General features: G+C 43.0%; 1 protein-coding gene across 1 annotated transcript in view; it reads right to left on the bottom strand.

Annotated features, from left to right (window-relative positions):
- Positions 1-4,851: 4,851 nt before the first annotated feature.
- The window catches only part of l3mbtl1 (L3MBTL histone methyl-lysine binding protein 1), a 29,436-nt gene continuing 20,496 nt past the window's right edge, over positions 4,852-13,791 (bottom strand). The window contains exons 5-22 of the mRNA XM_072448809.1: positions 11,999-13,115; positions 11,532-11,667; positions 11,393-11,441; positions 11,229-11,317; positions 10,124-10,228; positions 9,901-10,036; positions 9,221-9,312; positions 8,948-9,099; positions 8,428-8,504; positions 7,985-8,070; positions 7,778-7,888; positions 6,536-6,677; positions 6,356-6,458; positions 6,096-6,284; positions 5,966-6,015; positions 5,721-5,878; positions 5,591-5,653; positions 4,852-5,463 (exon numbers count right to left, since the gene is read on the bottom strand). Of these exons, the coding sequence (XP_072304910.1) occupies positions 5,329-5,463; positions 5,591-5,653; positions 5,721-5,878; positions 5,966-6,015; positions 6,096-6,284; positions 6,356-6,458; positions 6,536-6,677; positions 7,778-7,888; positions 7,985-8,070; positions 8,428-8,504; positions 8,948-9,099; positions 9,221-9,312; positions 9,901-10,036; positions 10,124-10,228; positions 11,229-11,317; positions 11,393-11,441; positions 11,532-11,667; positions 11,999-13,115 (2,990 nt within the window). The 3' untranslated portion in view covers positions 4,852-5,328. The remainder of the gene's footprint in view (positions 5,464-5,590; positions 5,654-5,720; positions 5,879-5,965; positions 6,016-6,095; positions 6,285-6,355; positions 6,459-6,535; positions 6,678-7,777; positions 7,889-7,984; positions 8,071-8,427; positions 8,505-8,947; positions 9,100-9,220; positions 9,313-9,900; positions 10,037-10,123; positions 10,229-11,228; positions 11,318-11,392; positions 11,442-11,531; positions 11,668-11,998; positions 13,116-13,791) is intronic.

The raw sequence follows: 13,791 nt of genomic DNA, 5'->3' as shown, positions 1-13,791 counted from the left end.
GGACTTGTTCTAGTGAAATGAAACAGTGAAAGTATCTAACATCAACTGTAAAGAGAAGAGTGTTTTTGATACAGGAGAAGCATCAAGTTGTCTCGAGTCACAAGCCTTCAAGTCTAAAGTCAGGTTTCATTCACTTTTCCACATATTTTGGATTTTGTAAGAACATGCTAAAAAAACAAGATATTTACCAGTTTTTAAATACTGCTGTAATGCGCCTTCTAGTGGCCGCTAACAGGAACTGCACTTCTGCGCGTCAAAACAGATTTAAACTAATAATTTATGAACAAGGACTAAAATCAATGGTAATAATATTTTTTTGCAATGTTTGTTTTATCATGTTATTTTACATACTATTGCATATGTTTATTTTGTAGTCTTTAACGTTTTTATTTGTTTTCACTTCAGACCAATGGATATCATAACTCGTTGCCTCTTCTTTCCGTTTCCGACCAGTGAGTATAATTCTGTCTCCAAATGTCTCCAAAATTGTCAATCTTGGGAAAAATAGGCTCATTTTAAAAATAAATAATCATGTCCGCAACGTTATAATGAAATGCGTAGACTAGCAGGACTTTTAGAGGTACTTACAAATAAGGAGTTATTATAAGCAATACATTAAACAAAGCAACTGCCATTAAAACCCTCTGACTGAAACATCATGTATTAAGGCTTAAGAATCAGAACTTTCAAATGTATTAATAAACTGTACAGCTGCCCTAATAAATAAATGGAAACGAGAGGGCATTTTTGTTTTGACGGACGGAGGATGAGAGAACATATGTACATCTCATTGGAGGACCACAAAAGCACACGTTTTGAAGGGGATTCTGTTGGAAGAATGTACCTCGTTTCTTTATAACGGCGTGTGAAAGTGCTCACTACGCAGCAGGATCCGCCGACCGCAGGAGAAACGGTGGTTGTCGAACGGCTCATCGTCGCCACGTGTTTGGGACTGCCCTGTTATTCACAAATACTGGACGGACATCAATGAGACACGACATTCCATTTGACTTCAAACACGATGTACCTGGGACGTAGGGCTCCAGCAATGCAGCGGATGAATGGATAGCTGTGGGATGCACTTTCGGTTTGCAGCAAAAAAGACGACGACAAGGAAACGGACGACGGGGACGGAGCCGACCGTCAAGGACACGGACTGAGATAACGTTGGACATTCGCGACATGTCAAAACCGACTTCAGCTCCGAGCTTGAACACAGACAAATCCGGTAATCATACTGGACGATTTTTTAATGATTTATTTTGAATGGAAGAAGATGGCAATTCGATATTTTGCCACAATCGCAGAGCCCTGACCGCGGCCTTTAAACCTATTAGCGCTAACTTGTTTCAGCCTTTTTTCATGTATTTCTTTAATTTTTAAGAGATTAACACAGCACTACGTTATTAATTGAGTAAAACCAATAGTGATGGTTATAAGTGAAAAGATCCAGTCCAGTCAGTGTTGGAGCTGCGTTAGCGAAGGCTGCGGTGCATTTGCAAATTAGCATCAAATTTGCATCGCAATTTTAGAATATCGGGGAATATCACGAGCGAAACAACATGGCCGATCATACTGTTGTGTCCTTGGCAAAGATCACCCCCCATCATCACGCTGTCACTAAGGAGACCAAAAAGTATATAGAGGGATAAATAATGCACTGTTATCATCACAAAGCGACGAAGAGGCCGTTGCTGGACAAGACAAATTTGTGTTTTATTTACTTGAGATGGCGTCAATGGCGTTTTGATGATGGTAGACAGACATTACAGAACGCGCTCACTCACACGTGCACACGCACACACACACACGCGTAAAAGAGTCCCACCAGAGAGACGAACCACCATCAAGCCCTTTAACAAACCGTGGAATTAATAACATCTTGTTTTTTTTCTTTACATGTAAACTGCTAAAAGCTCGTTTAAGCTCTTTTTCCTTTATAAAAGCAATATGTAATCTGTGTCCGTCTCACAGTTGTGCTAAGATACCAGTGCAACGCGTTTGTACTTGTGAATGTTCGACAAACGTCCGGGTGCATATGACAGGTCCAACTACTCCTCTCACTCAAATGTACTTCACACATGAAAGAATACTGCCTTGTTTCGCCGAGTTTGACGACGTTTGTGAAAGTAATTAAAGTCTAACTCGCGGAGCTTCAGACAGAGCGGGAACAGCGGCCTGACTGCAAACGAGGGCTTACGCTCCTCTCAGTTAAGCAATAGTTATTATTTGACAAGATATAAATGCATGACGTCGCTTGAATTTGCTCAATGAATGTTTAAACGGTCAGAAAAACACGTTCCATTGTGCGTAAATGAGCTCTGAGCGCGGCGGCGCTAGCTCCGTGTTGGCATTACCACCGGTACTTTCTGTACTTCCTGTCCAATGATATCTCGAAGGGTTTTTTACTAAGTCACACTAAAATCAATAAATAGTAGCTGTGGGTGGGTATCAGTGCCAACGTGTTAAAGACTTTACAAATTAGGAGAACACGATATGAAGTGTGTTTGTGTCTCATCGTGTCACAGAACCTCGTGTCTCTGCATCTTGGACTGAATTTCGACATTCCTTTTTAGAACTCTGCACCTGTAATTCTCAAGGTTTTCCCACACACCTGGGTTTGGATGGGAAGTATGGATAAAAGTGTAAAAATTAAGTACATTTTTATGCACTCGGATCATTCAAACCTCTTTCACGGCTCGCTTGTGAGTCGGTGTATAATCCGAGAGACTTTTATCAGTGGAAATGAGTGCATCTTATGTGTTTTGTTTGTTCAAAAAGCCAATTTTTCTTTAGTTTGGCTAAAGAAACAACAATGTATTCATTTATTTACAGTTGGAAGGTCTCAAAGTGGTCAAAACTGTCAATGGTTTCGGATAGATTTGCTGGGACATGGGACACATGCCTCAAAACTGGGACTGTGTAAATAGGGACATCTAGGGTTCTTAGAAGAAAATACAGACAAATGGTGTCACTCAGAGCACGACAGTCGTTTTAAAGCTGCACTATACGGAAAAGGAGTGAACCGCAACGTGGCAATTTCACAGAAACGCTCAAAATTGTCACGGGGTCAGATCATGATTCGATATTTCGATTTAGAAACAAAGAAATAAAAATGAGGAAAAAACAAGAGAACCTGTCATATGCACTCCAAGCAAAAACATAGAAAGAAAATGTCCCATGCAATGTTCTCGTTACACTTCCTTTTCAGACACACGATACAGTACGACCCGACGCAGCGGGTTCGGGTTCAGAGAGTTGCTTATTTGAAAAGGACCCATTCAGAGCTGGCTCCGCCTGTATGGTCCCTCAATTCCAGCACGTTTATTGCACGTTTCCAAAAGCCGATAGAGGCCAGGCCAGGATCTGTCATCGTTTTTTTTACCCCACGTCCATCGAAAGTAACAGATCGGTCGACGTCAGTTGAAAGCTGAACCATTTGGAGAAGCAGACGGGAGCAAAAGCAGACAGAACTACTTGTACGTGTGTGTGTGTGTGTGTGTGTCGCGCCGGCTGGTTTACACAGGTTTTGGCGCCATCGTCCAACCAGTAGAGAGAGAACGACAGCGCCACCTGCAGTTGGGCTTCTTTGGGACATTACAACAGGTGCGTGAGAGTAAAAAAATCACGCTCGTCCTGGTTTATTGACCTTTTTCCGCCCCGCCCACTTCTCCCCCCTCGCGATCGCCACTTCCGTTGTCATGGCACTTCCGGACCAGTGGCAACAACGGGGCTTCTGGAATAAGGTGAATAGTTGTGTGGGCACTGTACGGAGAGGGACAAAAACAGAACATGGTCTGAACAAAGAACTGTTGACCAAATGACCCTCATTGGACTTCAGGGCGGTTCAGGTGTAAGTATCTAGGACTGAGCTGGAAATTTGAACCTATAAATCACGATTTCATTCATATTTTGTGCCGTCAAATGCACCAGTCTGGGGCATTGAACCCGTCTGCTGCTCCAAACCCGTCTGCAAATACTCCAGGTACGTTTCATCGTTTTTCATTGTCTTTTACAAAACACTGTAGCATTTATTTGATAGCACAGCTTGTATATACTGTGGTGGGAAAAGCACTCCGTTTTGTTACTTAAGTAAAGGTACAGATACATGAGCAAAAACGAAAAACTCAAGTAAAAGTGTAAGTACCACATACAAACATTACTTCAGTGAAATTATTAAAGTACCCATTTAAAATGTACTTTAAGAGTAAAAGAGAAACATTTTGAGATTTTGATAAAGAATTGTGCAGATCTTTGGTCATAGGAGGTCAATTCAAGTCAATTCCAATGTAGTAAAATCAAATACTACAAATACTTTAAAAATGACTCATATTAGGCATTATCTGTGTTGTTATTAGCCATTAAACATGCTCTTGAGTACGTTTACTATGGCATTTCATGTTTTAGAATTTAAAAAAAAACAGTTCCATGTCGCTGCCTTTACCCACTGGAGGAACTGGGCTTAGGGCTCCATTTATTGGCTGCAGAGGGAATTACACGTTTTAGAGATAAAACATGGGCTTGCATCTGCTTTGCTAATGAAACTATGAAGTAGTACTGATCAGGAGTGTGGCAATGATTTATGGACTTAAAAACAGCACAGAAAATCTTAGGGCCACGTCAGAGATGAAGAAAACGTCACACATCGCGTTTTTGACGCTCAGATTCATCAAACTTGCAGGAATTAAGCTAAATGCTACTTCAGGTGCATTTTTGATGAGAGAGCACTGTTAGAACATGGTTAAAAGCTCAGAAAAGTTAATTTAGCACAACATGTGTCCTTTACGTAAAGTACAAGCGCCTACATTTTTACTTGAGTACTGTACGTTTACTTTTGTACTTTACTTTCCACCACAAGTACAATATTGAAATGATTTTTGATTGACGACATGGTGTGAATATCAGGGTAGTTTCACATAGTATCAGTGGTGTTCTGGAGCATGCACTGACCTGTTCTGTCCTGATCTTACCCACAGAAAATGCCGGGAAGGTTCAGCTGTCACTTATTCCCATCTCTGATGCTAAGGGGGGTATCTATTCTCTCTGCAAAGGAAAATATTCAGACACATTTTTAAATTGTCAAATATAGTTGCTGATCACTTCCATTTCAGTGACTCAAATGTATTTTCTGGCACGACATTAAATACTGAACTTCCCCTTCAGTGCATCACATGTGAAACGTCACCCTCTCATGCTTTTCTCCTCTACCTGAGCTCCTCTGACCCTCTCCTCTCTGATGGGCACGGGACACCAAACACATGAAGAACGGAGGGCGTATCCCTGCAACACAATGACTTGGTGCACGATGAGAGTTGATGGTGAGGCCATTCACTTGAGGCCGTCGTCTGTGCTCTTGAACATGAGGATGGCGTTGGAGATCTTCAAAGCGGGGCCAAGTTTAATGCTCATGATCTTCACGATGTCCGTCTGAGTCAGCAGCAGGAAGGCCTCGCCGTCAATCATCTGATGGCAGGGGTCAGGGGTCAGACTCAGGAAGCAGCAATATGTGTACATGAAAGCAGGCCAAAGTAACAAACAGTACTAACTGAACTGACACCATCAGTATTGAGTATTACATTTTATTCCATACCTCTTCTTTGAAGAGAAGTGCCTGCTCCTCACAGCCGATGAGGTTATGGACAAACATGAAGACCTACAGAACAGACACAGTGTGATCAGAGCTAATGACAGACAGCTGGAAACAGAGTACGTGAGCTGACCTCTTCCACGCTCCATGCTGCCACCTGACTGGCATCGATGCCCTGCACCCCGGGCAGCAGCTTACAGTGTTGCTCCCAGCACAGGGACAGTGTGCGGTCAGACTGGCCACTCAGCGCCGACATGAAGAGAGACGGGTACACGTCTTCTGCCGACAGGCCTGCAGGGAACGTTTAAACATGTCATTACATTGAGAACACTCATAGCTTCAAAGAAGGACAGCTTTGATTCTATGTAAACTCAAGACCTTGATAGTCTCTTTGCTGGTTCTTCCTGTATTTTGGAGGACGTCCAATCCTGCAAAGACACAAACTTCCTCATCACAGATCTTTTCTATTGGAACACAACAGTAATATTGAAATATGTAATTTGTTTACCTGCCGCGGTAGTGTGTTTTCTTAGTCCTTTGGCCAAAGAAGAGGTTTCTCTTGCCTTCTGAGTCTGACAGGTCTGCCTTCAGTCGCCCCTGGTTACGCTCTGCCAATGGGCAGCCGGAGATACAGTGATGTGCCGTGAATCGACCAGTTACATGGCCTGAGCCGTCGCACCCGGGGGTCGGACACTTCCTGTTGCCATATACAGAATGTGTGGTTTATAAGACAAATGGTCACGTGAGTTTAGTGCTGTTTGGTCTGACCTATTGTGGAAGCTGTACTTGCTGCTTCTTGCGTGGCCCATGGGTTTACAGGGAATAGAAGAAGGGTATGTGGACGGGCCCATCACAGGAGGCTCTCTCACTCCTCAGGACAACAGCACACAGAGCACACTGTACATAAACTTACCCAGGTTAGTTAACTCAAGGCTTGTTGCTAGTTACCATGTGGCTGTGGAGCTTTTGTGTCCCGAGGAGGCACTTTGAGTGGGTGGCCTGTCGCCTCACACCAGCCGGCCGGGTGGATGTCCGGGTTATCCGAATCCATCCACTCGTCGTACACATGACTCCAGCCATCGTAATGGATCTGTCCAACACAAATACATTCTCTACACAAAGACATTCAAGTAAGCATTTCACAACAGAGAGGACCTATTTGACTGAGTAAAGTGGACATAATATGTGCGCTTATGACTTTGTTTAAATACTTTTGAGAACCTTTGCATTGGCAGTTTAACTTATGTTTAGGAAAATTGTGTTTTTGGAAACAATTTCTCTATAACTTTCCACTGAATTGCTTAGGTGTCATAAATATAAAAAGAAAAGTTAGCACCATGGGTATCCTCAACATGATTTTGAAAGAGAGATGCCAAGATAGAAATGAACCGTCTGGTGAAGATGAATCGACTTAAATACAGGAGCACTTCCTGGATTTAGTGGCTAATAAGGGTAAAGACACATGTTCCACAGAAGAAGCAGAGGAAGATGGATGGACTAGTGTTGCTAGGTAAAACAGTGGTAAAGGGTGGCGCGTGCACCACTGATGGCACATGTCTCGAGCTCCTTCAAGTGCTAAACGGATTCTTCTGCTCTTTAGAGGCACATTACTGTCCTCTTCCTGTCCTTGTTTGGAACAGTCCAGACATTGAGTAGTTCTATTAGAACGGCTTTAGATCAGATGATACTCGAAAGGCAAAATATTTTCTTAGGTGGTAATTGGTTGTAACAAGCAAGAGGAATTCTGATGTGTGTTCGCAAACTGCTGTTTGGCTCATGCTAATAAGATTGTGATTGGGCCTGAACCACCAACGGTGTGGAGACTGGACCAATCACAGCACAGCATTGTGGTATGGGCGGAGCCAATGAAGCGCCAAAACAAGTTGTTAAAATATATTAATATTTTAATATTTTAACATTTTAACAACAAATACAAATATACTATTTGTTTTTCAAAAACGTGCACATAGAGCCGCGTTGTGCATTTGTGGAGGGAAAGATGTGTGAAATGGAGTTAACACAAATTGATTGTTCTACTGTTGAAACGCTTCAAACAATTAGCTTTAAGTATTTTTTTACTTTTTTTTTTTCTTTCAGTGAGAGCCTTTGCAGCTTGACAAATGCGTAGAACTCACTTCAGAGAGCTACACATATCAATATGGCAAGAGCCAGGTGAACTTAGAAAACTACCTTGATGCGATGAGTGTCGACCTCCTCGACTGTGGCCACTCGTATCAGCCCTGGACTCCTTCTGTCCACAGCTTCTAACTTCATCTGAGTTTGAAAAGAGTGCGCAGGGCGCTGTGCAGGAACAGCAGGGGTTACAAAACTACTAGGCCAACATTATTTATACTTAAAAGGCCAAATGCACATTGTATTTTGATGAGACAAACTCACCATTTTAAAAGCTTCAGGGACCACGGCTCTGGCTCCAGTTTCCTGCAGGTAACGTGACCAGGAGAAGAGGCTCTGGTCTGGGTAATCTACAGAATCATGCCACAAATATAACAACTATTACATCCACTTACTCACAACCTTTTGTAATAACATAAATTAAATGTATCATTGGTCTATGGCTGACAACTTGGAGCATCTAAGGCAGATCTATTCAACAAAAAGCATTTTTAACACAGTTTGAGGTCGAACTATCTCTGATTATTACTGATAATATAACAATTGCTATATTAGATTTGCCAACAATGCCATTTGAGTACTGACCAAATATTAAACATGGTCTAGACCAAACGGGTCTAAACCTGTACTATCCCAGAATTAAACTAAACCAGATCTAAATCAGAGTAAAACAAGGACTAAACCAGGACTTAACCAGGAAACCAAACCTTGTGGTGGAGTTAGTGGGAGGTTCCTCTCCTGGCACCAGCCAATGGGATGAATGTACGGGCTGCTGGAGTCACACCTGTGAGAAACAAGTTACCTTTAATAACCGGCTTCAGTTACTACCAACTGAAATGTGGCCTGAGTGCTTTTACTTTTATTCTGTGTTTTAGGCCTATGGATTGATGTTTTACTTTTTGTAAGTAATACAATTAAGCTGTATGTTTTTAAAAAGACATGTAGTAATTTGTTTGTTAGATGTCAGAGACCTTCTGCTGCCAACACTATAGTGTGAAGGCTTTTTCTGTCCACATACCTCTCAATACAGTCTTAGAAAAGTAGCAAACAGCAAACAGTGAAAATACACCGGTTCATTGACAACCAGAGTTGTGAGCACACAGGCTGCCCCCTGCTGGCCTCTGCTGGCCTCTCACCTTCAGTGTTTGTCTCCACTGAGTCGTGTGGAGCTTGTTTACATGTTAATGACCCCAAATAAACCCAAACAGAGTGTGTCTAAAAACTGACCAGTAGTCATATGTGTCGTCCCAGTTGTCGAAGTGGACAAGGAAGCGCTGGTCCACCACATCAGTGACCGTGGCCACACAGATGAGAGACGGGTTCATGCGATCCACCGCCTCCAGCTTCATGCCCACCTCGAAGCCACAGTTCACATCAGTCTGAACACAAACAGGAAGCAGTTTGTGTCAAAATCACACACAGATAAAAACAATTAAAAACACATTTGAGCTTCCATGCAAATGTGATGCGGTGTAAAATTTGATCTACAGCCGTAAATACCCTGCCAGGACTCGCAAAGACTTCTTTTGGGGCGACTTGTGCTTTAGTCATCTTCAAGTAGTTTGCCCAGGTGAACTCCTCTTCTTTACAGCCTGCAATGGGACTCACATATTCAGATGGACGGTGCTGGTGCATAACATCATGCTACTATTCAAAATGTTTATGGTTTATTTTTTATTTAATGTATGCCGTATGTAATATGGACGCAAAATTTCAGAATGGAGGCAAAAGTGAAGCGGGACGTAATGTGATTTCACTGTAGAAACTGGGATTAACCTCAGAATATCACACACATACAGGTGGTTAAAGCACTCAGATACATGTGCATAAAGGCGAAATCCTCGATTTTTAGGTTTTACAGGACAAATACAGAAATTGTCAGCCCACAATAAATGTTTTTTCTACAGATATATTACATAGTTAACAATGAATTATACTTTCTATGTACGGTTTTAAGTCTATATGTTTTTTTCCCCCCTATCCTTCGTATAATAAAAGCAAATTAGCAGACAATTCTACGCTGGAAATTTTAACTCTATAGAATTTAGATCTGAAGTCAGTTTATTGTTAAAATGTGTTGCCAGTCGCCTCCATTCGAGCTTATTGAAAATTCTCATGACATATTATTTAAGGGTCATGAAGTAAATGACAGTGTACCAGTGCGCGGTGTTGCGTCTGACCTTTGGGAGTGTGCAGCTTGTGTTCTGTGGCCTCGCACCAGCCGGGGGGGTGGACGTCGGAGGAGTTGGCGTTAACCCAGAAGTCGTGGCAGTCCGAATAGCCGTCAAAGTGGAGCCGCAACCGGTATCCACAGACCTGAGGCACACGTGAGGGGAAAAACACAGCAGTTCCTTTGAGTCACGTCCCCACAGAGCGCGACCGATGCGGGGGGGCAGCGCTCACCTCAGCCACGGTCAGGACAAAGTACATGGACGGATGCTGCGGGTCGATGCCTTCCAGCTTCATGCCCTGCTTGAAGCCGTTTTTCACAGTCGGAACCCTCTGAGACTGGAGACAAGAGACGGACAATAATAGCGGGACACTGCCGGTGAATGGGAAAAAAAACGTAAATCTACGCATATCAATCTGAAACGTCATCTGTAGTTTACTTGCACAGATGTAAAGTCAAATGTGTTACATTTTTTTTATCATGTTTTCAAAAATCCCCCTGTAGAATTTGTCAAAATCTTAGGTCCGGGATTGTGCAGTTTGGTGTGTGTAGGTGCTGCTGGGCTGGCTTTTATGTCTCTGTGGAAAAAAATATTTTGAAAAAAGGGCTTTTGAAGTTGCAATGTCCCATAGAAATCTACAAGTGGACTGAATTAAATAATAAAACATCTTTAGGAGCAGATGGGACAATGTTGTGACAGTGTAAACAAGGCCTGTACTGTCTGTCCCGCATTAAAGATGTCCCACACTTCAATCACGCCTCATTAGCAGCCTTCTTTCCTTATGAGGACAGAGCTACCAGCACCTACGACACATACGCAAACAAAAGTCTACCTTATACAAGTATAAGAGTTTTCTACACCAGATTCCCTGAGAATTGCAATGTGAACTATAATTTAATTTGACTGTGAAAAACTGTGTTCAGGTATCGCCAAAGATACACATGTGTTTCCTGTAAGGGTTGCACCTCTCACTTTGAAATCACAGATAAAGGTGTACCACAAGGACTGTGTTACGGTACTCTGCTCTTTTCGGCAAATTTCTCCAATTCATCTATACGCTGATGATGCCGTAATTTACTCTTTCTGTAATGATTCCCAAATTCAAAGTACACTGTAGCCAGATTTCTGATCAATAAAGGATTCACCAGTGTCTCTTACTCACTAATAAACACATAAATTACCGGAATACATATAAATTGTATAATTAACATGATACATAAGATATGCTACATAAATAAAACTGACAATTGTAAAATGTTTCAACTCACAAAAATAGAACACTCATTTAGTTGGCCTGTCTAGTTGCTCCATTCTGTTTAGTTGTAGTGAAAGAATACCTCTTGGAAAAGCTTGGTGGGCGCAGCGATAGATTTGGTTTCCTCCAGATACTGAGCCCAAGTCCAGAGCTCTGTTTTACTGTCACCACCTTCACCAAAACATCAAATTCATCATGTTTTTTGTTTTTGCTTTTCAAAAGAACCAAACAGTTACTCAAGACTACCTCCTCGGATGAGTCGGCAGTCAGATTTGGAGTCGTCCATTTTCTCATCCTGGAACAGATGTAATGCCAAGTACTTGAAAAATAATATTCATAAAATCAATATCGAACATTTAATGACTAACTTCAAATCATGTCCCACCGTTCCTTCTAAGTCAGAGTCATCATCGGATGGACTGAGGTACTCTTTTCTTTTCCTTTTCCTCATTGGTTTGAGGTGGTCCGCATTTAGTGAGACCCTCCCTCCGGCAGGTACCTTCTCAATAACAATGGTCCTCCTGCGAGTAATAAGTATACATCTATTATAAGAGAATATAGCAGTCAAACATAATACACCAAGAGATAAGAATCTAAAGGGCATAAAAATATTTCAGTAATTTCATACAAGAGAATAAGCAACTTCAAATCAAATTCTAGTCCAAAAAGCTAAAATATATTAGTGAAAATGTAGTAAAGCAGACAACAACTTTTCCATTGCTTTCTCTCTTCTCTCTTTTTTCAGTTGGACCCCTTAAACGACCCAGTACATTTCACTTAAGACAGTGGAGACACTTTCAGACCTTCACGCCCTTCAGACTCTACCCTCAGTATGTTACAGATCTATAATACTTGTCTGTGATTGGCTCCCTGCGAAGCTCATTCCCGAAGCTCCTCTGTGTTTTGGGGTCATGGTTTTGCAGGAGCGCTCTATAAGGAACCTCAGGTTTGGTCTGGACCTCGGGTTTGGTCTGGACCTCGGGTTTGGTCTGGATCTCAGGTTTGGTTTGGACCTCGGGTTTGGTCTGGATCTCTGGTTTGGTCTGGATCTCTGGTTTGGTCTGGATCTCTGGTTTGGTCTGGACCTCAGCTTTGGTCTGAACCGCAGCTTTGGTCTGAACCGCAGCTTTGGTCTGGACCGCAGCTTTGGTCTGGACCTCAGCTTTGGTCTGGACCTCTGGTTTGGTCTGGACCTCTGGTTTGGTCTGGACCGCAGCTTTGGTCTGGACCTCAGCTTTGGTCTGGATCTCAGGTTTGGTCAGGACCTCAGCTTTGGTCTGGACCGCAGGTTTGGTCTGGACCGCAGGTTTCGTCTGGACCGCAGGTTTGGTCTGGACCTCAGCTTTAGTCTGGACCTCAGCTTTGGTCAGGACCTCAGCTTTGGTCAGGACCTCAGCTTTGATCTGGACCTGAGCTTTGGTCTGGACCTCAGCATTGGTCTGGACCTCAGCTTTGGTCTGGACCTCAGCTTTGGTCAGGACCTCAGCTTTGGTCAGGACCTCAGCTTTGATCTGGACCTGAGCTTTGGTCTGGACCTCAGCTTTGGTCTGGACCTCAGCTTTGGTCTGGACCTCAGCTTTGATCTGGACCGCAGCTTTGGTCTGGACCGCAGCTTTGGTCTGGACCGCAGCTTTGATCTGGACTGCAGCTTTGGTCTGGACCTCAGCTTTGGTCTGGACCGCAGCTTTGGTCTGGACCTCAGCTTTGGTTTGGACCGCAGCTTTGGTCTGGACCTCAGCATTGGTCTGGACCTCAGCTTTGGTCTGGACCGCAGCTTTGGTCTGGACCTCAGCTTTGGTTTGGACCGCAGCTTTGGTCTGGACCTCAGCATTGGTCTGGACCTCAGCTTTGGTCTGGACCGCAGCTTTGGTCTGGAACGCAGCATTGGTCTGGACCTCAGCTCTGTTTTGGGCCAGTCTCTCTGGCTCCACAACCGGGGCCCTCACAGTGACAAAAGTAGCCGACACATCTGGGGATGAGAAACACAACATATTTAATTAATTTAATAATGGATTTGAAGAGCAGATTGAAGCAGGGGTTTTATTTAGTGAGTAATCAGTTTCTGTCATATCAAAGAGAGTCAATAATAAAACAATAGACATTTTAAAGGCGCAATGGACGATTTTTCGGCGATTTGAGAACGTAGCCTGAAGTGCACATGCCACTCCCCCGTGTGGACTGATACAACACACACGTGCGTTTGTTTATTAGCGTGACGGATCACATCGCATCTCTCGTCTCCCGTAGATTTACGTCTACTTCTGAGTCAGCTCGAACTGTCTTTCTCCCTCTTCATTTTGCCCCATACACTGAGGGAACTATATTATGATAGATCAATGCGCTTAGACACGCGGAAATGTGTGACGAGCCGCACGCGGCTGCAGGTGAGCGGTAGGTGCGTTTTATGATGATGTGTGGCAGGACTAATCGGCAGTCCACGCCACGAGGAAATAAGACTCAGATTTGGGCCCAAAAAATCGTCCATTCAACCTTTAAGAGGCTAGAGGACATATTATGCCTTTTTCTTGTTTACTAATAAACTATAATATAGGTAGATCATTATTTCACATTTTGTTCATTGTAAAATGCAATATTGATAAAAAAAAAACGGCTCAATAATAGAAACCCAGTCCCTTAACTTCCTG

This window comes from Eucyclogobius newberryi, unplaced genomic scaffold (assembly GCF_026437365.1).
Source record: "Eucyclogobius newberryi isolate DKJ021-1_F unplaced genomic scaffold, fEucNew1.0.hap1 SCAF_17, whole genome shotgun sequence".
Classification (NCBI taxonomy): Eukaryota; Metazoa; Chordata; class Actinopteri; order Gobiiformes; family Gobiidae; genus Eucyclogobius; species Eucyclogobius newberryi.
Note: the sequence above shows the minus strand (reverse complement) of the source record. Positions and strands in the feature narration are given on the sequence as shown.